At 43.5% G+C, this 25,366-nt stretch overlaps 1 protein-coding gene across 1 annotated transcript in view; it reads right to left on the bottom strand.

Moving 5' to 3' along the window:
• Positions 1-25,366, bottom strand: part of SHTN1 (shootin 1) — a 72,553-nt gene that overhangs the window by 24,636 nt on the left and 22,551 nt on the right. Inside the window, exons 4-10 of the mRNA XM_054163634.1 lie at positions 24,132-24,226; positions 21,276-21,444; positions 16,849-16,946; positions 15,782-15,863; positions 14,020-14,114; positions 1,890-2,036; positions 467-620 (exon numbers count right to left, since the gene is read on the bottom strand). Of these exons, the coding sequence (XP_054019609.1) occupies positions 467-620; positions 1,890-2,036; positions 14,020-14,114; positions 15,782-15,863; positions 16,849-16,946; positions 21,276-21,444; positions 24,132-24,226 (840 nt within the window). The remainder of the gene's footprint in view (positions 1-466; positions 621-1,889; positions 2,037-14,019; positions 14,115-15,781; positions 15,864-16,848; positions 16,947-21,275; positions 21,445-24,131; positions 24,227-25,366) is intronic.

The raw sequence follows: 25,366 nt of genomic DNA, 5'->3' as shown, positions 1-25,366 counted from the left end.
TCAATAAAGGAACATCAGGTCAGAAATTGCCCAATTCAATAGATAGGCTGCTGCAGACAAGCCAGGCACCATCCTGGCAGCAACAACTGTATGAACACCTGCACTGCAATGGTTGTCACCTCCTAGAGCCTTATTTATTTTTAAAACTAGGTAAGAGGATACATTTTGACTGAATGCAAAGGATTGGGTCTTCCACGCAGAAACCCCTTTGCATGTACAAATCCATCTGTGTGACTCAGGGAAATGTACCAACAGTATTTTCATACTTTAGGGAAGTTTTACAAGGTTTTGTGGACTGTTCTGTGGTTGAAGGCAGTTGCTGTACTTTTGTGTTGTGAAGGACAGGTCTGAACCTCAGCTACACAAAAGCTGCTGCTGGGGGTCTCATATCGAAGATGTTATACGCGCTCCATTCACACAGCCCCCAGCTGTGCCTCTGAAAATCAAAGTTATCACTTGACTTTACCTGAATGCTTTAGGTCTCTAGCTTTTTCTTCTGCATTCTGGCACTTCAGCTCTAGCTCCTTTTTATCTTCTTCCAAAAGTTCTAGTTGCTGTTTAAGACGACTGATCTCCTTGTGCAGCGCTTGATTCTCCAGCTGCTCTTCCAGTTCTTTGATCTGCAGTTGGCACATAACAGCAATCATTACAGTAAAAGGTATTTTCTGACCTTGCTTCTGACAAACAACCCACATGTCACAGTTATGCCTGAAAACAGGATGTTACAGTAGAGAAGGGAGCTTTGAGTCCCAGAAAGAGGACAACTTTGGAGTGAGAGGTGGACAGATTTTTCTAGAGGGTGTCAGAGCTGCTTTCTCTCTTCTTTAGAGCACGCATTTAGCTCCAAAGTACCTAAGCTATAAGGTCTTCTCTTGTTCTTTTTATAGAGGTTTTTACCACCTAATTAAGATTTAATTTCTCCATTTGAAGCAGGGAACACTGACATTTTTGTTCTCTGCTTCCACTGACAGGTTGGTTATTTAAACTCCCTTGTCTCAACTCATGCAGATGTCAGTGGGCGAATCACCGAACATCAGGTTTAGAGGCAACATTCAGGTGCAGAGTAGCAATCACTTCCCAGCTCCCTAAATACACACATTTTGTTCTGTCAAGGAGACAAGGCTGCAGAGGTTTTCTATGAACTGGCAATCATTCTTCCAAAACATTCATTTTGTATGTGATCTCACATGCCTCTGTCTCAGTGTTGCTACATCGCTCAAAGCACAGGAACTACCTACTCCTAGCATCAGTCTATTACCGGAGTGCTAAGAACAGGCTGCACAGGTAAGGGAAAGCTCATTTTCAGGCTTTGAAGTGAAGCAATGGTGATTTCTCCCAGTTAGAGACTGATCTAGTCCAGTTTCAAGGAATGTATTTGTTTAGATGCCAGCACCTTAGATCTTACCACACCACTCTGCAACGTTCACCTAACATTTCCATGCTCTATTCTGTCTGGCTAGTTCCCATCCATTTCTTTAGCAAGTCACCAGACTACTGATGTGAGCTGCCTACATCTTATCTTACCTCTTGGTTTTCTTAGTTGACCCCTACAAATACCCTCAACATCCAAAGTATTACCCTGACACCTCTTCTTCACTTAATGGAACTTGACTTAATGCTTGTAACTGCACTTTACTGGCACTCAAAATAAAACACTTACCTAAACCAGAGCCTTCAGACTGAAAAACCTTCAGGTTTTGTCCTCATGTCTCACCAGTGACCCAGAAGGAGGGAAGTACAATCTTCTCTTAAGTTTAGTTTTCAGATTGTGAGCTCTTGTGAGGGACAAGACCTCAAATCATTCTGGACGTAACAAACGCAGGACACTCCTTAAATTCAAGAGGATTTGCACAACCCTCTGCCCAAGATACAAAGCAATCCTGGTTTACCTTTTGCTGGTGTTGAAGCCTCTCCTCTTCTAATGCATGAGTTAGCTTAGCATTGTCATCCAAAGCCTTCAAAAGCTGCTGATCAGGAGCAGAATTTTGCAGAAGCAACTGACTTTGCCTTTTCATTTTGTTTTGTTCAATATACATCTGCCAGAAAAAAAACAAAAGCCAGCCCCAACAAAAACCAAGTTAGGCACTTGGGGAAACAGCAACTGGTAGGGATAGTGAGGAAGAAGGGAAGAAGGAAGGGAAATCTGAGAGCAAAATTTACAGGAGTTAAGCTCACACTGAAAGGAGCCAGGTGTTTTGCTGAGAACCACCCACTGCTACACCTCAACCGCCCACATGTTGGCAGCATTTCGAACTCAAACGTCTCTCAGTTTTGATTCCTGGAAATGGGAACAACCTGATCCCTATTCTGGGAGCTCTGGAGAGATTAAAAGAATTCTTAGGGAGAGTTAAAAAAATTGTATGTCTATGAATTCACAGGCTACCTCCTAAAACACATCTTCAAGGCTGGGCATAAAGTCCACTTATTTTTGAGGGTTACCTGGATATGTGAATGGTGGAGGGTCTTCAGGGAATGGATTTCAGTCCACACTTGTGTAACCAGTGTATGCACTTGCCCTGGGAAAAGTCATTTCAGGGCAGCTTCAGCCTTTTAGCTCTGATCCTTGTGTCCTTTCCTCTTCATCACTTATATTTTGAATGTGGGGAAAGGTTACATTGGGGGAGGGTGGGGGGAGGAATAATCACATAGTCTAGAGACTTGACACTGATAAAAATATCCCATATTTCTTTAGGCTTCACCTAAGAGGTGCAGAAGCTGTCAGCACATGCAATTTCCATAAGAGTGATCTGCTCCTCCAGACTGCTCAGGAGCTGGGGCGGGGTTGGGGGGGAGAAGGGGAGAGCTTCCTGCCAAAAAAAAAATTTCCTACTGCATTTATTCTGATTTTATTCTGCATCTTGACATCTCTTTCATGCAGAGGGTTGCCCCTCAGGTAATAGGGCTTCCACTCTTGACAAACCCAGCTGTGCCTATTCTTAGAGCAGGAATGGGCTGGGTCATGCTGAGGCATCAGATGAGTGTGCCCAGGTCAGCAAAGTGTGCCACTTGTGGCAGGAGAACAGAGAACAGCCTGAGAATGCAGACACTCCCTCAGACTGCAACAACACCGCTGTGTAGTGCAGCAAAAGCAAGAAGCTATTCTATTACGAGTCAAGCATCATAAAAACACAAAAGTCCCACGAGATCTTCCCAGGTTCCCATACTATTGATTCACCAACCAAAACCACAGATACAAGACATGGGCTCTTCCCATTTGGGGCTACTGCAATGCTGGGTGTTGCACTTATTTTTTTAACACAATTGGATTTCAAAGACATATCAGCTGATGCAGATTCGTGGCAAGCCTTCTACCCAGCGCTTTGCATGGACACTTTGAGTCCTCTCAGCAAGCAGCTCTCTCTCTGGCTGAGCACACAGAACGTGCTGAACTTTTAACTCACAGCGCAGCCTGCTTGCCCTTGTGTGCCAAGAAGAGTCATTTGATGAGGCCTTAATGCCAATAAAACCTCCAATGAACACTTCATTGGGTAAAGCTGTGCCCATGGGGTAGGCCATCAAGGACTGCAAGTATTTGATGAAGGGGAACACAATGAATACAGGATCCAGAACTACCCTTTGTTAAAAAAGCCAAACCCAAACGCGTAGCAATACAGAGGCTGCTGTGGTGTGGTACAAACGGGCACTGGACATCAGCTGCCTGTCCCAAAATTCTGCCAGTCAACCCAACTGTTCCTGAGTTACCTTACTCTACAGTAGGGCTGTGGCAAACACAGTTTCAAGGCAAGAGGAGCTCAGAATCAAAGCCACCCACCCAACTCCTTGAGGCTTGCCTCTGTATCGCAACTCACACTTCATGATTTATCTTCTTTAAAGAAACATCACTTCTGAAACCTCCTTTAGGAGGGTCTCTAAATCACTGCTAAAGAACTCAAAACTGTCTCAAAGCTTCCCACTTTCCTGCTAAGTGAGTCCAAAGTTCTTTAACCCTGACAGAAACAGCATCTCTCTAGAAGCCACCTTTAGCAAACATTGCAGTGATAATTCCAGACTTCTGTTCCCTGAGTTTCTGCCACTAGCCCTAACAGAACAGAGTTGTTCCAGCCTAGAGGGAGCAGAAAGCTGCCAAAACACGAAGAAATCAAGTAGGTCAACTTGATTTCTTCAACTTGAGCAGATACTTCACCAATTGTAGCAAATTCATATTCACTTTGTTTCATGCTCTTCTGCAACAAAATGAAAAGAAGTAAATGATGGCATTTAACAAGTCCAAGTGCCAGGTGCTGCACATTGGCCACAACAACCCCATGCAGTGCTACAGGCTGGGGTCAGAGTGGCTGAAGAGCAGCCAGGCAGAAAGGGACCTGGGGATACTGGTTGACAGTAGGCTGAACATGAGCCAGCAGTGTGCTCAGGTGGCCAAGGCCAATGGCATCCTGGCCTGCATCAGGAATAGTGTGGTCAGCAGGAGCAGGGAAGTCATTCTGCCCTGTATTCAGCACTGCTTAGGCCACACCTTGAGTCCTGTGTCCAGTTCTGGGCTCCTCAATTTAACAAGGACATTGAGACACTTGAACGTGTCCAGAGAAGGGCAACAAGGCTGGGGAGAGGCCTTGAGCACAGCCCTGTGAGGAGAGGCTGAGGGAGCTGGGGTTGCTTAGCCTGGAGAAGAGGAGGCTCAGGGGAGACCTTATTGCTGTCTACAACTACTTGAAGGGAGGTTGTAGCCAGCTGGGGGTTGGTCTCTTCTCCCAGCCAACCAGCATCAGAACAAGAGGACACAGTCTCAAGCTGTGCCAGGGGAAGTTTAGGCTTGAGGTGAGGAAAAAGTTCCTCACAGAAAAGAGTTGTTGGCCATTGGAATGTGCTGCCCAGGGAGGTGGTGGAGTCACCATCCCTGGAGGTGTTCAAAAAGGGATTTGATGTGGCACTTGAAGCCATGGTTTAGTTAGTCATGAGGTGTTGGGTGACAGGTTGGACTTGATGATCTCTGAGGTCTTTTCCAACCTTATTGATTCTATGTTCTATGATTCTGTGAAATCTTTTTGAAGGCCTAGGTGAACACCTTTGAATTCAGAAGTTTTCACGTAAAGTCCTTTACAAATTGCTTTCATGACACTGCAAATCCGTTCCTGATTACAACAGATGACAGCATCTCCTCCAGCAGAAAGATGAATGCATTGCTTAGACCTGAAATGCTGCAACCAGGCACAAGGGAATCAACTTCTGATGGGGAGTCCCCATCTATCTGCCAAGGTACACACACATCCTCAAAGTGCCAGCATCTTGTAAATGAAAGGGACAAAACTAGACAAGAAAGTTAGGGCAGACGAAGCAGAAAGCAAGCTGCTGCTGAACTGACCGCAAGTTTTTGAGAGGCTGCTCCGCTGTGTATCGCAAAGAAGATCCTTAGAAAGAAATTCTTATTGAAATTTTTTAAAAAAATAAGAAAGCAGCCAATTCCTGCTTCAGCAGGGCAGAAACCTGACTGCCCACACAACCCTGAATATTAATTAAAGTGACTGCTGAAAGGGCAAAACAGCTACTAACAGGATTATTTGGACTAGGTGGAATTTAACCAATTGATGGATTAGTTCCGACTTTGCCACCTGCTAGACAATTATCTGCAGAGTATCCCAATCAATGCCAGAAAAGTAAGGCAATGCTGGAGGAATCTACTGAAGCCACAACTGCAACTAAAAGCAGATCACAGAGGACAAGAGTTTGCTCACATCTATCATTTTCATTTACAGAAGCTCCCGACTGTCATGCAAACCAGCTACCTATATTCCCCTGGTGAGTTTACACGCAGAAGCACTGAAGTGAAGGAAATCTGAGACTTGGCCACTTTCCATCAGCAGAGTTTGAACAAGAAGGGGGGGGGGGGGGAAGAGAAGGGGATGAAATCCTGAAAATAATAGAAGTTTTTCCCTTGACGTTAATGGGGCCACACCTCATTCTCAGAGCCTTGCTCTAACCATTACCCTTCAGAGCGCTCGCTGCAGCTGTTTTTTGTTTACACCAGAGCTGAAAAAGGAATTCTTCCTCATTAAAAAAGTTAGGAAGCAACTCTGTTAGTGTCAAGTCCCTGGGAACTTCGATCCTCATTCAAGTAGAGTTCAGGGTATAACTGGATGCTTTCCAACTAACTCTTCTCCCAGGAGCAAAATGAGGCCAAAGGAAATGCTTTGATATCCATACACTGCTACATGTCCATCTGCACATCGTTTGGGTACCCATGGGGCTTTTTTGTCCTAGCTACAGTTTGAAGGGAGAATACCATCTCACCAGAGCAGCCTTATTAGAATACAGTAATCACCAGCTCCATAAAGTAAAAGCAATGACAAATTGTCCCTGCTATGAACAGAATAGCAAAAGGTACAGAGCAAGGCAGAATCTGGAAGTCTCAAAGAGAAAGAAGAGATCAGTCGACCCAACAGCTCTTTTCAGTACTTGGCAGCACTGTTCCATCCCCTCCACATCCTACTGAGAAAGCATCAAGTCATCCTTCCAGATTGGTAACCCACTCCTTTACATTCCTCATAGCTTACAGGACCTGATGTCTTCTGCATTATGTGTACCCTGAAGCCTTGTGTTCAGACCTGAGTAAGTCACACGAGAGGTGGGGGTCAAGGTAGTTGTATCTCCCCAAGAGAACAGGCTGTTTGAAGAATTTTATGTGATGGGGGAGACAGAGTGATCTTGTCTGATCCTGACTTGGAAGGACATCAAGGGGCTCTAAATTCAGGAGGTACTCAGTTTACAAAATAAATTAAGTATGTATTTTAGTTCCATAGCTAATCAGGGAGAAAAAACCCAACAACATATTAACTTTGGACCTGCTTCACTGTACTGTATTATCAAGTGAATACTTGGCTGGGGAGCTTCATTGCAGGAAACAATGGCTAATGGGGTTTTGTAAATAAAAGAGTTGAGAAACAGCCACTCCACTCTCTCCAGATGATCCATAATATTTTATGGTTAATAGCTTTTGTCAGGATTTTAGACTGATAAAGACACAATACAGTTGCTTTCATTCTTTGGCTAATTGCTAGACAACTTCTAGAGGGACTATTTCTAAAGAGCTACAAGATGGCACAAGTTTTGGAGGTCAACAGAGGTGTAATTTACATGGAATGGGGGAATCAGAGTAGATGAGCTAACTATTTCTTCTCTACCATTAGCTTCTCACCACAGAGGTGCTTAGAGCTTGTCTTCTGTGCATGAGAAAACCGAATCTCCATCAGCACTGTGACTTCCTTACAAACACAGTATTTTTTATTGTGCCAGCCTGCTCTCTACAAAAGTGTTTGTAAAACTACAGAGCTCACTCACTCTTCACTTATGAGGTGAACTGCCCAAGGCAGTTACATAAATAAATAAAGGGAAATAAATAAATAAATAAACAAACAAACCTTTGTTACTTATTTCTTCATTCTTTGCAGTTTTCTTTGTGCCATGGCAGAAGTGCAATGATACATTCTATAATGCTCACAGTCTTATAGCATTTAGATGTCACCTAACAAACTCAGCAATAGATCACATACCACATGAAAAAGGAGGAAATTCTTCCTCCTTACCCCCCAACAATACATAATTGCCTAAACATAAAAGAGAAGGGGGGCAGGGGAAGAGATAAGGACCAAAGAGATAGTTTCCCAGAGCATGCATCTGTTGCCATTTCACATGACTGTTCTTGGGAAAAAGCTTAATGAAACATATTAGTGTGACATCATGCTTCCAAAGTGGTAACATTCAAGCTCAGGATTCAAGTACAAAACACTTATCAAGGCTCTTTAATTGTTATTTCCAGTCCAGTCAGCTGGACTGCAAATTAATTATCTTCAGATACCAGTTGCTGTTGAATTATGCTTGGTTATGCCCACAGTAGGGTACTTCTAAGCACAGAGCTGCTCCATGATTGCTGCCTTTGCAGTATCCACTCACAGATAGAGCATGTTAAGGCAAAAGTCCTCACACATTAACCCCAAAGGTCACAAACGCACCTGAGGAAGAGTTCTCTGGGAGCTTGTGTCATCAAGATAACCAAATCCATTGCACACAACCACTTAGGCAGTGCTGATTCTTGTGAAGGAGGACAATAATCTTTCCTAAGTCCCATAAAATGGATCCCATGTTTTAGCTTTCAGTTAAAGAAAAATCAGCCTCAGAAGAAGTCCTGTCAGCTATGCACTGGCCCAGGAATAGGATGCAGGCATTTTGAGGTTAAATGCAAACATGTGCTCGTGTCCCAGCTAGTTAGAAACACAGACACTGGTATAGTATGGTGGTTTCATGCATCTGAAAGCATTGAGAAGTGGAGGACAAGTCAAGGAAAAGAGGACTGATGCACATTACAGATTCACTTTATGTTTTTAATCCATCTGGATCACATTTCCTTAGAACACAGCCTTTCAATCTCTCAAACCAGTTACAGGTAGCTATAAACACTTGGGAAACCCTTCCTTTTTTTGCCCCCCCCCTTTTTTTTTTCAGTTCTGTGAAGGCCCATGCTAATCTCAAAAGAAAGAACCACCCCACCAATCCTCCTGAGCAATTTGAGGCTTCATTTCTATTTATTCAAGATCGAGAGGACAGAAAACAGCAGCCCAGTGCTAACTTTGGGAGCACACAACCTCTTCTCCAGGAGGTTTCCAGAGAAACCTGAGGTGCAGGGGTTGTCTCCATGCCAGCACACATGACAGTAATAAACTGTTCACTTTACAAAACACTGTTGCAAGGCAGGATGTATGCTCAATAAACCATTTCTGCCAGATTACTTGGTTAAACTCCTGGGATTTTTACATTGCTATAGACTTTCAATTTACATCTCTCACTGTGTTCCTCCCCTCTTGGCTTGCTCTGGCTTCATGTATTGTGTTTTGCTCATCTTTGTGGAAGAGTGCTTTTCAGGGCTAGCCTCTGTATTATTGCAATGGCCTTCAAGATACTCTCTGCCTTCCTTTGTTTTCTTATAAACTGCTCCACAAAGAGCTGAGAGATCTTAAAGTGTCTCTTAAAACATGACACTAGAATTCTGGTTAAGCTTGCCAAGATTCCTGTGTTAACAGCCCTGTTTTATTCAGGTAGGTACAGATTTTTTCTGTGCCCCCACCCCTTACACACTCTATTTATTTAGTTCTTTTATACAGATTCCTGTACCTTTCACAATGGATTGTGACTCACTTCAAACCCTTTTTCTTTCCCCTTCTCCCTCTCTACGCCACGGCTGACAATATTTACTCAGTTTCTTTTAGCCCCTCTAAAGAGCGTGAATTCTACTGTTTGAAGTTGGATCATTTTTGATTAATTAAATATATATTATGGTGGTGCCAGCAGCATGACTATAATTAAAGTTGTATTGGAATATTTTTTTCTTTCTTTTTTAAATCAAAAGCTCTGATTCTCAAGAGTTTGCTCTCTCCTATATATGCTCCCTCCCTCCCTTTCTCCTTCCTTGTCTCTCCTCTCCCCCCATTCTGTGTTCGCTTCTGCACACATGCTCACCCACCCATTCTCTCTCACACCTGCACTCCCAATTGCTCACGTTCTGTGGCAAATCCTCTTGACTTGTCAGAAGGGCAGGATGCAAAGGGCATGCCTTGGAAAAGCAGCCTGCACCACCGCTCATCTGGGCTCCCCCCACGGCAGCCACAATGCAACCCTGGCAGGTCAAAGCTAAAAGATGAAGCCAGACTGTGGAGAAAGAGGAACGTGGGGCAACTCCCTCCATCAAGGCAAGCTTCAGATACCTCAGCTTCTTAGAAAGACAATTTGCCCACTGTCAAACAAGCCCCTCCACAGGCAGCAAGTCCAGATTTCAGTGAGCTAAAAGACACACCACCTAGGCTGTTTGAGAAGTCACAAGCAGTAATGCGAAACACTAAGATGTGCCATTCTGAAGTCTGTGCCACAGTGCTGTGGTGATACCTGAATCACTGGGAGCCTATTTCCTTTCTCAAAGTGCTCCAAACAAGTCCAGCACAAAACACTGAAGGTGCAGTGCTGCTATTCCTTCTTTCAACCCTGTACAGCTCATCACTACTGCTGTAGCTTCTGCAAAATCCAAGCAAAAAATCCAGCAAGATTTTTTTTTCCCCCCTTCCAAGACATTATCTAGGGTCAGAGAAAACATGTTGCTGATGAAAGCAAGCAGAAAATCCCAGCACATCCTTAGCATAATCCAAATGGCTCCTGTAAGCACATCCTAGAAAGCCCAGCTCTCAAAACACAGCTGCGACCTTGCAGCGTGATCCATGCGAGAGGACACTCAAACGACCTCACCCGAGCATAAAGGTTTGCTGTTGTGGATGCAGCTGTGGGCCAGAGCCTGTCACTCTGCTGTCTCAGATCACTTAAGGGACACCATCAGTGTGAAGCCAGGCCAGTAATAACAGATTTTTCAAGTAATTTGAAATGCTCCTAGCTGCCCAAACACAATTGAGCAGTGCCTTTCTTGTCACGTGCTCCTGCATTGTAAAACCACTCTCCAAAAGTCTTTCTGAACAGCACAACACAAAAGGAAGAGAAGTAGGTACACAAAGGGAAGAGTAACACAGGCCTGGAGTTCCCTGCTCTAATGACTCAATTTTGGGCAAGAGTATTTCATGGAATGAAAAGCCTTGACCAAAGAGCTACCCTGTCAACCAAAAACAGGGGCCTGTATTTTCAGAAGAGACAACAACTAAAAAGTGGCAGAACCCAGGAAGTTTTGGTTTGCAAACAATCAGCATTCCTTTGGCATGGAACTGAACAGCTTGCCTGTCAGTTTGTTATTCAAACTCAAAAAGTACTTTAAGGATCCTTCAAAAATCTATAGGTGTCTGAATATTACAGTTATAAATCTAAACAGAAGCAACAGTCTGGGCCCCAAGGATCAGATGACACTCTCTTACGATTTGAAAACCAGCTTAACTAGGCATTGATACATTACTTGTGAGACACACAAGACTTTTACCTGCAATCTTCTGTTGTCACTTAACAAACAGAAGCACACAATTTTTCTGTACTTCAAAAGATCACAGGATCACAGGATATTAGGGGTTGGAAGGGACCTCCAGAGATCATCAAGTCCAACCACCCTGCCAGAGCAGGGCCATAGAATCTAGCACTGGTTGCACAGGAACACATCCAGATGGGGCTTGAAAATCTCCAGAGAAGGAGACTCCACAACCTCTCTGGGGAGCCTGTCCCAGGGCTCTGTGACCCTCACAGTGAAGAAGTTCCTCCTCATGTTGAGGTGGAACCTCCTGTTTATATCCAGTAATTTATATCTGTTGCCCCTTGTCCTATCATAGGGTGCAACTGAGCAGAGCCTGTCCCCTCCCTCTTGACCCCCAGCCCTCAGGTATTTATAAACACTTATTAAATCCTCTTTCAGACTTCTCCAGGCTAAACAGCCCCAGGTCTCTCAGCCTCTCCTCAGGGCAGTGCTCCAGTCCCTTAATCATCCTTGAAGCCTTCTGTTGGACTCTCTCAAGTAGAACCCTGTCCCTCTTGAACTGGGGAGCCCAGAACTGGATGCAATATTCCAGGTGAGATATCATCAGGGCAGAGTAGAGGGGGAGGAGAACCTGCCTCAATCTGCTGAACACAATCCTATTAATGCACCCCAGGATACCACTGGCCCTCTCGGCCACAAGGGCACATTGCTGACCCATGGATAACTTGTGACCCACCAGGACTCTCAGGTCCTTCTCCACAGGGCTGCAAAGCTACAGTAGGAGATGCAAGATAAATACTGTTAGGAACAGATGCCAAATGGACATTGACATTTTGGGTTTAAATAACAATTCTGCAGGTGTTGCAGCCCAAAACAACCACTGAACCAACCATGCCTGCACAATCTCAGGAGGTTTAAAAGAAATGTCATCATAAAAACAGCATTAAAAAGATGGGTAATGAACAAATGCAGGCTTCCCAAAATGTACAAACATTTGCCAAGGTCATGTTTTGTAGCACAGACTGGTAACAGTCTTGAAAACAAATAATAAACACTCCAGATGCATATACAATAAACATAGGCAACAATTTATTTCACATCTTTTGGTCAAGAGGGGATTGGACGTGGCACTTGGTGCCATGGTTTAGTAGTCACGAGGTCTTGGGTGACAGGTTGGACTTGATGATCTTTGAGGTCTTTTCCAACCTTATTGATTCTATGATTCTAATAGATGTCTCTAATACCTTTGAATGGAATTTGCAGATCTCATTTTGATTTCTGAAAAAAACAATCAAAGTGAGCCTTTGATCAAAATGTGAATGGCCCAATGGCACTGCAGCCACGGCAGAGGGACATGCTTGGTAAAGGAACTGGGGGAGGAGGAGGCTGCAGGTGCAGTCTGAGTGATTTCTCTCCCACATCTCTTCAACTCTAACAGCACCCTGAAAAGTCCTTCCCTATACTTCCAATTTGGGACAAGAAAATTTTAATAATTAGCAACTAATTTTCATCTCTATCATTTTTTATTCCCTGGTGGGGGCTATGTGTCAGCTGCTTTAGGTGTGCCTTAAGTACAATTACAGTTTCAAAACAAGTCATCTTTATTTTTTGTGGAGTGAAACAGAGCACCAGTAAAGACAAAAACCAAATCTGCTCAAAGTTGACTTCACAGAATCACACAACTGTCAGGCTTGGAAGGGACCTCAAAGAACATCCAGTTCCAACTCCCCTCTAGGGACACTTCACACTAGATCAAGTTGAAGACTAAAGACCTGCTTGTAACCCACTTTATATCAGAAGTTTCCCTTATTCACATTATTTCAGTACTGATGACTCATGTAATCAGCTTTCTTCAAACCAGAGCTCCCTGAAGAATAATCACTTCACATGCTCAACTTTTAATAAAAGGAGAAAAATACTGATTTATGGCTTGGGATAGAGAAGGTTGAAAAACATAACCCAAGTGCAGAGTTCTCAAAATCCAGAGAGTGAACAGAAAAAAATACATGAGATAAAGAAACAAACAAACTGAAACCAAACTCATGAGTTTGTCAGCATTTTCTAAGGGAAATGTGGGCAGCCACCAGCCATAGGGGGCAGCCACCAGCCAGCCATTCTACAGTGCTACTCAGCAACTCATTTTCCTTTTTGGGGAGTTCCTATCTTTTCTAGAACACAGAAGCAATTCTTTTTTCTTTTTTTTTTCAATCTTGGATGCTCCCTGCAATAGGTTAATCAACAGGCATGTGTTAAATTGCAAACAAAGTTGTACACACCTCAAGTGACACAGTATTTTGCAAAGGTTTTTTGTTTTCCTGTGAGTTAACATGTTTTTCAGGAAAATCAAGGTGCTTCACATTATATTGCTGGAAAGGCTGCTAATCCTCCCCAGATCCAACCACTACATACACCACATGGAAACGCTGTGGCTGACTAGGGCCACGAGGATGAGCAGAGGGCTGGAGCACCTCTCCTATGAGGACAGACTGAGGGAGTTGGGGTTGCTCAGTCCGGAGAAGAGAAGGCTCCAAGGAGACCTTATTGTGACTTTCCTGTATCTGAAGGGAGCTACAAGAAAGCTGGGGAGGGACTTTTGAGGGAATGATAGGACTGGGGGGAATAGAACAAAAATAGAAATTGGTAGATGCAGATTGGATGTTAGGAAGAAGTTTTTCACCATGAGGGTGGTGAGACACTGGCACAGGTTGCCCAAGGAGGTGGTCAAAGCCTCATCCCTGGAGGATTTTTAAGGCCAGGCTGGATGTGGCTGTGAGCAACTTGCTGTAGTGTGAGGTGTCCCTGCCCATGGCAGGGGGGTTGGAACTGGATGATCCTTGAGGTCCCTTCCAACCCTAACTCTATGATTCTATGATTAGAACTTTAAAGCCTCAATTTATAAGGAAAAAGAGGTAAGACCACCTGGAGTGCTTTATAAGCGCTGTTGAAACAGTAAAGCCATTTTATGAACGAAGCACAGACATTAGCTAAGTAGTATGTAGACATTCAAAGACATCTTTTGCATTAGAGCTGGGAATTGAAATCAAGTCATCTAAGCTCATAGCTTTTTGCCCAGTTGCAGTGTCTACATTTTACAAGATCCCTTTTTCTTGACTACTCACCTCTTGTGCAAACGACTCTGCTTTCTTCCTTAGGTTCTTTTCCAGTTCAAAGTTTACATGAAGCTCTTCATATTCCTCTACTGCCATCACAGACACTGATTAGAAGAATAATACAAGATCAGAAGTGGAATAGATCAAAAGGAAGAAAGTACTGCTTGATTTACCTAGATGTTAGTCCCTAGCAGCATGAATCCTTGAATGAAGGTGTAACTAACATCTCCATATACAGTCTGCTTTGCAGTATTGTCCTGTTTACCTCATTATAGGTATACATAATTATTCATCTTCTTAGAGTGATACTCCTCCTGTCCAGACTTCAAAACTCCAATATCAAGCATCATGCACAGACCATATTTTGTCTCTTTGGGTGTTAAGCAACCAAAGCAACGAAGACACAAGAAAGAGACAAGAGATGAACACTTGGTGGAAGTTTACACACAATGCTATGCAAATCTCTTCGTGTGCAGAGAGACAGCTGCAGCATTCATGGAAGATAAGACACAGTCCTGGTCCCACTTTCCTTAAAGGAAAATGAGAAAATAATTTCCCACTAAAAATTCACACATTTCCCTGCAACTCAAAAGTCAGCTGTTTCCTTAAAAACATGGTCTAGACCAATTTTGTATAATTTTCCAAAGAAAAAGAATATTATTGGCAGAAGGCCATGGCATGACTGGAGTCTTCACTGCTCCAAAGCCTGCTCTTTTCAGCTGAATTTTCACTGTTTCACAGGTCCTCCTGCGCAAAAGCGACAGCGCTAGCTGTTCCCTCTGCTGCCTCACAAACGCTTCAGAATTCCTGGGAGATGTCTTAAGAGCTTTTTAGTTTTGCTCCCCAGGTGAACACAACTGCAGAGGAACAACTTGAAGATAAATCAGAGTAACTGTAAGCACTGGGAACGCAGCTGAAGACTTCCAGGATGTATCGATGAACAAACAACTGAGTGCCTTTGGAAGGCAGAACAAGTCATGCATCAAGACCCCATTGTGTTCCAGTTCAGGAAAATGTGGAACAGCCAAGGAGACTTTTAACCAAACAACTTTTAATTTTCTAAGGCTAAATAAGCAACAAGAGAAAATGGCACAGTAATTCAAGGCACCAAAATCTTTCCCCTCCCCTCTGAACTACTTTTGGTTGTCTGTTTCTCACGTGGAAGCACATACCTTTGTTAAGCAAAAGTGTTGCAGCCTTACTTCCTTTTAGACTTTCCCTGCCCTACTTTTACCTCTCATCTCTTTCCAAGAAAGGAAAGTCCCTGCCTTCCTTGCATGACTTGGAAATCCTATTTATCTCAGCACCAGCACCAGCCTTTTTCTCATCATCCTCTGAACATACAAGTTGCTCTCAAGTCTTTAGATATTCTAACCTACCAGCTGTGTCTCACCTAAAAGGAAGGATGATGTAATGATTCAGCAAAACAAGAGATTAAGGCTCAGACTTCACCTCTGTGAAAGACTGCCTTCCTGCTCTACTTTGCCACTTGTGCCAGAGCAGAAACAACTTACATCCAACCTGCAGTTCACATTGCCACATTTCCCTGGAGCAGAGAGGCTACCTAAGTGAATAGAATAGAATAGAATAAACCAGGTTGAAAGAGACCTTCAGGTCTGTGTTTATGAAGTGACTGCTGCAATAAGGCTGAGCACTGGATCTGGACCAGTCACTGTCCTGTAACCTGCTCTTTGTATTACAACATAAAAGCTTTGGAGATTGTCTGCAAAGGATGCAGAAAACTGTTAGAGAACCTGCTGAGGCCACATACCTCTGTTACATTTCTCCAACAGTTTTTGCTGTTTAGTAACCTCCGTTGCCAAAGCAGCTTTTTCTTCTTTCACTTTATTCACCTAGAAAAGTATAAAGAACAAATGAAAAATGAGAGTATTTCAGTGGCATAAGGCATGTAGCACATACATAATACAGGCAATATTTTGCTTTCAGTATTTCTGTCTCTTGGGTTTGGCTTGATCTTAAGATCTCCAGTGGGACAGAGAACATTTTTACCCCAACATACAGACCCCGTAAGTGATGGCATTAAAGGGTTATGTATCAGTCCTCCTCATGGGACACTCCTGGCCCATGCTCATGGCATGTACCAGTCACAACTGCAAATGCATCATCTTTGGAACCTCTCAGGATGAGGCGCCATAGCACCTAGTTGAAAAGTTACTAACTTGCCCTTGACTGTTTGCTTTTTAATAGCCAGGCTGCTGGTTTGCTTTTTTTCCTGGGCTCTGTTTATTGTCCAAGGGCTGTCAGCTGTGTCTTTCTGAATGCAAGTGTTGCACAGACAGGAAGAGCCACTAAGTCTTGATTTGCATCAGTACCTGGCTTACCCAGTTTTCAAGCAGAAATGAAACTCTGCTGGCTCCAAAAGCCAATTTGCTGGTCTAATTACCACGACGGGGCACTGCCAATGGCTACACTGAAGGATACACTCAATGAAGTCACACCAGTGATTAAACTGGACATTTTCCAAAAGTATTTCTTGCACAGCCACAGGTTTAATAAAAGGCAGAAAAAAAAATAGAAAAGAAAAAAACCCCACAGGCTGTTGATGGGCAAGGGGTTGCCAGGAAGTGGAGATGAGAGTTAAGAGCATGGGCATTAGAACAGATCACGAAGAGTCATGTGCCAGCAATAGCAGCAGACTGTACTCTGATGTAGAAGAGCCCTTCAAGGCACAGGTCTTAAGTGGTCCATCATGTGGGCAGGCTGGCAGGCCTGACAGTATTCAATTAACTTCACAACTGAGCGTTTTCAGCAAAATTAGGTACCAAAAGTACTGAGTACAGCCTAACGTGGTCTCGCCTTCCCCGGTACAATACATACTTCTTCAATTACTTCTACAAGTTTGCACCTCAGGTTTTCCAGTTCAATGGCCAAGGTCTTCTTTTCCTCATGAACAGATACAATCTGATCTCGCAGCTCTACAGTTGGAGGAAAAATGAACAAGAAATTATTCTTGGAAGAAAACAAAGGAAATGTTATAGCAAAGCAAGCACAAGTGAGCAGGAGGCACCTTAATGGCACACAAAGCACCAGCAGTATTCAAGGTACAGCCTCAATAATTTAGGGACTTTGCAGAAGTGTCAAGTAACAGATCTATAACTGGGCCACAGTTTCAGAGTTACTCCACTGAGGTAAGCTGCTGCCTTCTTTAGTACTACTGTCTTTATTTGCATTCTAAATGATTTATTTCCTGCTACAACAGGGCCAAGCCTACCACCACAGCGTCCTCAGTCCCACTCAGGAGACTGTGTTGCATCAGAGCCTCCAGTACAGAGGTAACAAAGCAATTTTCAATAGATGGCCCTTTAAAAGAAATTAATGCACTTCAATTCCTTTTTTTTTGGATCATGAGTTCTTGTCACAAGGGAAATAAACAAAACAACAGGCAGTTAATACCTGGGAGCTTTTCACTGAAGAAATTGTCCTGAACAGCTGCCAGTTTATAGCCTTTGTAACACTATGTGAACAGAGCCAGAACAGGACCTTTACTGATGGAAGAGCTAATGCTTGCAATTTTCCCCTCAGAATTTTTTGTTCCTTAATTATCAAAATACAAAATAAAAGCCAAGTCACAATGAAATACAACATTTGATTATAATCACTTCTGAACAGGAGAGCAGTGTGCATACATAATATAGCGAGGTTTAGGTTTACATAAGGCCCCCACAAAAATATGAATTTATTGATATATATTAGCTTTCAGTAAGTGCTCTCACTCCCCACCTGCTTCCAGTATTTCACAGCACTGCTGTTTGCTGACTACCAGCCATGAGTTGAGAAAATTGTTGCTGGATGTCACTCTGTTCGGTCTCACATCTCGGAAATGTTGATTCTACCCTGGCCCCTCCCTCCTAATACACAAGCCTCTCATTTATTTTCCTCCAAACTGAAGGCACATAGATACTCAAATAAATAAAAAGACTTATTTTTTGAAGATTCTTGGGAAAAAATGGTCTGGTTTGGGTTTGGGGTTTTGTTTGTGCTTTCCAGTGAAATTAATGGGGGAAAAAAAAAATCTCACTGAAATTTATGGTAACTAGATTTAAGTAGGTCTTGCAGCACATATTTCAACCTCATACAGAGAAGAAAGCATATCCATATTAACTAAACCTTTACAAACGTGCATAAGAAATGTTTCTTTTCAGGTATCATAGTATCAGTCAGGGTTGGAAGGGACCACAAGGATCATCTAGTTCCACCCCCCCTGCCATGGGCAGGGACACCCCACACTAGATCAGGCTGGCCAGAGCCTCATCCAGCCTGGGCTTGAACACCTCCAGGGATGGGGCCTCAACCACATCCCTGGACAACCCATTCCAGGGCTTCACCACTCTCATGGGGAAGAACTTCCTCCTCACATCCAGCCTTAATCTCCCCACCTCCAGCTTCATTCCATTCTCCCTAGTCCTATCACTACCTGATATCCTGAGAAGTCCCTCCCCAGCCTTCTTGTAGCCCCCTTCAGATACTGGAAGGCCACAATTAGGTCACCTCGGAGCCTTCTCTTCTCCAGACTGAACAGCCCCTACTCCTTCAGTCTGTCCTCACAGGAGAGGAGCTCCAGCCCTCTGATCATCCTCATGGCCCTTCTCTGGACACATTCCAACACATCCACATCCCTCTTGTAATAGGGGCTCCAGAACTGGATGTAGTGCTCCAGGTGGGGTCTCACCAGAGCTGAGCAGAGGGGGAGAATCCCCTCCCTTGACCTGCTGGCCACACTTCTCTTGATGCAGCCCAGGATCTGATTGGCTTTCTGGGCTGCATGTGCACATTGAGAGCTCATGTTGAGCTTCCCCTCCACCTGCACCCCCAAGCCTCTCTCCTCAGGGCTGCTTTCCAGCCAGTCACTGCCCAGCCTGGATTTGTGCCTGGGGTTGCCTCGACCCAGATGCAGGACCCTACACTTGGTGTTGTTGAACCTTACCTACAGTGTTTGTATGAAACTGCTTGAGCAATGCAACTGAGTTTTCAGTTCTTGTTACAGCCAAAAGGTCAGCTAAGAATCCCCCCCCTCCAAATCTGTAAATTAATTGCAGGTGCTGCTCTGAGGTCACTCTACACTTCCAATAGGAACTACAGCTTTACTATCACCTTTACTTAATCTATGAGGTAGTAAAAACAGAGGAAAGTATCTGAGGGACAAAATTTTATCCCTTTAATAAATGAGAGGGTTTTAATTGAAAAGCCTCAGACTGTACCACCTTATTTGCATATCCTTATAGAAAAGTAGTGGGAGTGAGGGAATCATTCCAAGAAACATCCAATATTCCATGGGATGATAAGAAGGCTAAAAGACTTCCAGGATTCCCAACAAAATACAATCACTCAGAACCATGAACATGCATTGAAGAGCAGATTTCATCTTGGGCAACTCTATAAAGAGTTAAGGGAACTTTAGAAAGCACAACTTTCATTCTTTCAGGTCTTCCACTTAGCAGCTAATCCAAGATGCATCTTCAGGTTTTTCCCTGAAGACAAAGGCCATGCAGCTTGGCTTGGGCTGGGGACACAGCCCTAGGTGGGGGTTGGTCTCTTCTCCCAGGCAACCAGTACCAGAACAAGAGGACACAGTCTCAAACTGCACCAGGGGAGGTTTAGGCTGGATGTTAGGAAGAAGTTCTTCCCAGAAAGAGAGATTGGCCATTGGAATGTGCTGCCCAGGGAGGTGGTGGAGTCACCATCCCTGGAGGTGTTCAGGAAGAGACTGGATGGGGCACTTGGTGCCATGGTTTGGTTAGATAGTGTTGGATGATAGGTTGGACTTGATGATCTCAAAGGTCTTTTCCAACCTGGTTAATTCTAACACTGCCTTCTGGTAAATGTTGTCAGTTCCTTCTGCTACCACACACACTCTTCTCCCCTAACACAGGGATGGAATATCTTCTCATTTAGTAAATGGGATGGCAAAGCAGTGAGAATTTTAAAAGAAGTCTTTAACACTGAACAGTAAGGCCAGAGAGAGCAGCAAAAGCCAAATAGTTCTAAACCCTTTACAACATGCCACGTATTTTGTTCTTTAATTAATTCTTCAGCAGGACAGAAAGAACATAGTTTCTTGAAATACCTCCTATTTGAACCTGCTACCCTCCTAACCACATTCTCCTCTGATATGCAGCCAAAGGCTTTGTTCCCCTTAAATTTATCCTTTTAACATCTTTCTCCAGTAAAAGACAGGAGGAACTCCAGTCATATTTCCAATTCAAATGGGTTACATGATGTGAATCACATCATTCCTCTGCCTATTTTCCTACATCTAGAGGATGGAAAACTACTCATTATAGAAGGGCACTATGACATCTTATTCCTTGGGTGGGGTTTTTTGTGGGGTGGGGAATTTTTTTAAGCACTTTTAAGAGAGTAATTGTCTTTTTTTTTCCTGTGGTACTTTGTACTATTTCATTGAGGGGGCTCCATTCAAACAGGAAACAATTAACAAGGTCAGGCTGAAAGTTCAGGATAGCTGTACTTAAAACATTCTTTGACACTTAATCTTATTATTAGGGGAAAAAAATTTTTAAGGCTTGTTAGTTGTTTGGGTTTTTTTAATAGTGAACTACTGCATTTCCTTCTCTGTCACCAAATGCAGAAAGTGAGCATTCCCCTTTTCAGGATACTATGATGTAACAACATAGAGAACCACGGTGACTCCAGAGTGAGACAAGAAAGGAAGGGGGAATTTTTGGTTTACAGAAATATGAATTGCCTTTCAAAAAAGAACCAGAAATTTCTTCATAAAGCACAGATTTCTCCTATCAATGCATTTCCATGTTCCCAAGCCTTGCAGTTTTACTCAGCACAACAGCCTCTTTTGAAGTTGCTTGTTTGGCAACAGCCATGAATGAAGTTTGTGCATGCAATGGAAAGGCAAGCTCTGAAACAGTGACACTGCAGCTGAAGCAATACCAAGGTGACTGCAACCTTGTCCTCCTGCTTAAGTTTTTCTTTGTTCAAGATCTGAAGAAACATTTAATTTTACCAACACAGTAACACTGAACTCTTAGCTGTGTAGATCCCACTTTCCCATTGCAATGTAACTTCCTTTGCAGGCTGTGTATCCACCATATACACTACACAGTATCATTACAAGCCTAACATGTTTTTACAGTCTTTCCTGGAAATTCTTTGATGACCACTCTCAGAAGTGTGACTCAGAGCCAGACAGATCTGTGGTCCAAACCAATGCTGCCATTTTTCAGACAGCTTCTGCCTTTGCATGGTGGTGCAGACTTGGTAACAATGCTCACCTTTTATTTGCTGCTGACAATGCACAGAATTACATGATCCAGAATTAGCTTCTGTATCCGTGGATGAATCGTCCTCATCAATGTTAATCTCTTCAGTGATAATTTCTGGGCCCAGTTTTGCCATACAAAGCATACTAATTCTTTTCAAGGTCTTATTTTCTTTGTTCAGCTGAAAATTGAGAAGCACAAACAGTAAGAAGCTAGATAGTCTGCCTTTGAGCTGCCATGTGGGTCAAGTGTATTTTTTCCCCCTCCCTTATCATGAAAAGATCTATCAAACAAAGGCAACAAAGAAACAGATTAAACATTCCATTCAATATTGAAATGGTCTGAAGGCAGGTAGCTTGTCCAGTTTCTCCTCTGAAGAGGCTTGAATTCAGCATGATGCTTCATCCATGCCCTTCTTTCCTCTCTGGTACTTCTGATTAATAGATACCCTGTATCAAATCAAATCAACTATCAAGTTTACTTAGTGTTCACATTCTTTGTGATAGCTGCTTCAGATCCATACCCTTAAGCATGTTACCAGTATTATCAGGAGCCCTAACTGAATGACCTGAAGAGCTTGTGGGCCTGAAAGCTATCTGGTTTTGCCATCTCAATCCATTGGCCAAATAAAACCCCTCCCAGCAGGAGCAGGGAAGTAATTCTGCCACTGTACTCAGCACTGGTTAGACTACACCTTGAGTACTGTGTCCAATTCTGGGCTCCTCAGTTCAAGAAAGATGTTGAGTTGCTGAACATGTCCAGAGAATGGCAACAAGGCTGGTGAGGGGTTTGGAGCACAGCCTTATGAGGAGAGGCTGAGGGAGCTGGAGTTGTTTAGCCTGCAGAAAAGGAGGCTCAGGGGAGACCTTATTGCCATCCACAACTTCCTGAAGGGAGGTTGTAGCCAGGTGGGGGTTGGTTTCTTCTCCCAGGCAAGCAGCAAGAGGACAGAGTCTCAAGCTGTGCCAGGGGAGGCTTAGGCTGGATGTTAGGAAGTTCTTCCCAGAAAGAGAGACTGGCCATTGGAATGGGCTGCCCAGGGAGGTGGTGGAGTCACCATCCCTGGAAGTGTTTAAAAAGAGACTGGATGAGGCACTTGGTGCCATGGTTTAGTTGCTGAGATGGTGTTGGGTGATAGGTTGGACTTGATGAGCTCGAAGGTCCTTCCCAGCCTGGTTAATTGTGTATTCTTACTCTGCTTACAGACTACAAACACCACAACTACTACACTCTCAGTCATGGCAGATTACCTCAAAATTATTTTGAATGACCTTCAGTTCTCAGGAACTGTTACTGTGGAACCAACACACGTAAGATGAAAGCTGTATCATAAACCCATTCCTTATGGATCACACCACAAAGCAGAAACCACTGTGGGCTGGATGCTTAAACACATGCCGAGCTGCTGGATGATACAGAAAAGGGCTCTGTGAGGCATCCCTGTCTTGATCAACAGGGAAACCTGAACAAAAGGGATTGCAGCAAATGGTTCAACCTCATCATTTCTTCCACTGTTCTGCACCTGCATACCCTCTGCCAGCAAGCTCAGCACAGCTTCAGCGGGGTTCAGGTCTGTGCTGGGATGACTGCTCACCCACCAGCCAAACATTCCCTCTGCTCAAGTCCAAGAATGAGACTCAATTTTCTACTAATGATACGTGGAAGGCAACATGCACTTCAGAAGCCAAGTATTTACCTTCAAATAGAAGAGCTAGGCTGACCCTGAATTTTCATCTGAGCAATCACCTCTGATCTCCCTTCTCCTCAGCCCCACAACTATAGGAGATTCACTTAGGAACTTCTTTATCTCTTTCCCAAAGAATTAAACTGAGCAAGTGGAAAGTGTGGTGTGAGGAACATTACATGGTTCAGTCAGCTCATAGCAGCAAACAAATCAGCTTTGGCAAAGAAGCCCCATGGGTCACTCTTTGAGCTGCCCCTCTAAATGCATTACAGGAGAAGTGCAGAGAAGGAGAAAAGTTCCATAAATACATTTATTTTCTTACTTAGATGCTGATTGTCTATCTTATGAATTCTAATATAGTGTCATTATGCAAACAATTAAGTAAATACCTCCAGAAAGTAGATTGCTAATGCATCTAAATTAAAGCGATTTCTTGCTGGTGTGATTTTTACCATATCTAAGGATGTACTTTGGGCAGGGGATGGGGGAGGGAAAAAAAAAGGGGGGAGAAGGGGAAAAAAAAAGGCAGTCAGCATTGCTAATGAAATTTGGTTCAAAATTGCTGTAATCCATTTTCTGATGAAGTGGCTCAGATGCATTTTACACAACCAAAAATATATAAGAGAGATAAAAACATTCTTTAATAATAATGCACTTCTGATGAGATGGAATATAGAAAATTACACACTTGTTAAATTCATCAGACTAGATGCAATCAACAGAGCAGTGGAGGTCACCTTTTCCCTGCCCTCGCTTTGCTTTCATAAACAATCACCTGAAATGTAATGCAGTGGTTGACTTTTTCCATTTTATTCAGGCACTGAAATGCTCATTATTGTTTTCTCTCTCACACAGGACAGTGCTAAACTTGTTCTCCATTTAACCTAAATGCATATAAAAAACTAGGTATCAAGGTGCTGGTCCATGACTTACTGTTTCAAAACAAGAGGCTAAAATAAAAGAGGTGGGGTTTGGTTTTTGCTGGTTTTTTTTTTCCCCTTTAAAGACAGGAATTGTATTTTGAAGCTCGCGTATGGCTTATAGTTTTTGTCACTTCAAAACAACCTCACAGATTTGCAAGACTGTAGGAAAACATACACTGGACATGCATATAATTTCAGATTAAAAAAAACCAAAAAAGATAGTATTATCAGATGAAACCAAATCATTGTAGTTGTTCTCACCTTAGAAGCCAAAGCCTCAGCACTTTCTCGGCACGTCTTCTCAATTTCGAGGTGGTTCTGAATACAGTTTACTTCCTCAATAACCATGTGAGAGACTAAGGGAAGAGTTTAAAGATTAGTCAGTATTTCCTTGCATTTGACACATACATCCCATGATGAGAAGTACTGCATCTTTGCCTGGTAGCTTTCTAGGGAAGTACAAGGAAGTACACACCAAGATAATCTCCATGGACAGGAACTCTTTAGAGGACTACTTGGTGCGTTGCTTTAAGCAACTCTTCCAAACTGTGTCTGAGGCATTAGAGAGGGAACTGGAGAAGTGTGCATTAACTTATGGAAGCAGAAGCACAGTAGGAGCCCCCCTGACCATTGTCCATTGTTACTGTGTCCAGTTCTGTGCCCCTCAGTTTAGGAAGGACATCGAGACACTTGAATGTGTCCAGAGAAGGGCAAGAAGGCTGGGGAGAGGCCTTGAGCACAGCCCTATGAGGAGAGGCTGAGGGAGCTGGGATTGTTCAGCCTGGGGAAGAGGAGGCTCAGGGGAGACCTCATTTCTCTCTACAACTACCTGAAAGGTGGTTGTAGCCAGGAAGGGGTTGGTCTCTTCTCTTTAGCAACCAGCTCCAGAACAAGAGGACACAGTCTCAAGCTGCACCAGGGGAAGTTTAGACTCAAGGTGAGGAGAAAGTTCTTCACTGAGAGAGTCGTTCGTCACTGGAATGGGCTGCCCAGGGAGGTGGTGGAGTCACCGTCCCTGGAGATGTTCAAGAGGGGATTGGATGTGGCACTTGGTGCCATGGTCTAGTCATGAGGTCAGTGGTGACAGGTTGGACTCAATGATCTTTGAGGTCTCTTCCAACCTTGGTGATACTGTGATACTGTCATTTACCATCTTTATCTCATTAATGCTTCAGGAATCGGAGTGAAACCTTTAAAACTGTCAGCATAATCCTCAGGAAAATTTGGTGTGGGTGTGGTTTTCAGAAGACTGGCATCTCAGTATTTTTAACCAACAACATTAACTCAGGTGTGTTACAAAGATTAGTTTCACCCTCTAGTCTTCAGGTTTAGATGGTATCAACACACTTGCTAAATGTACTGCAGAGGAAGAGCTGCAAGATGGACATACAGCACATGCCTGGGGCAAGCCAACTAGGAAATGGAGAAAGAAGTTAAGTGGTTGAAGCCTCAATATTCACAGTCCAACCTACAGCACAGCTCCTTCACCTCATTCT

This window comes from Dryobates pubescens, chromosome 8, assembly GCF_014839835.1.
Source record: "Dryobates pubescens isolate bDryPub1 chromosome 8, bDryPub1.pri, whole genome shotgun sequence".
Classification (NCBI taxonomy): domain Eukaryota; kingdom Metazoa; phylum Chordata; class Aves; order Piciformes; family Picidae; genus Dryobates; species Dryobates pubescens.
Note: the sequence above shows the minus strand (reverse complement) of the source record. Positions and strands in the feature narration are given on the sequence as shown.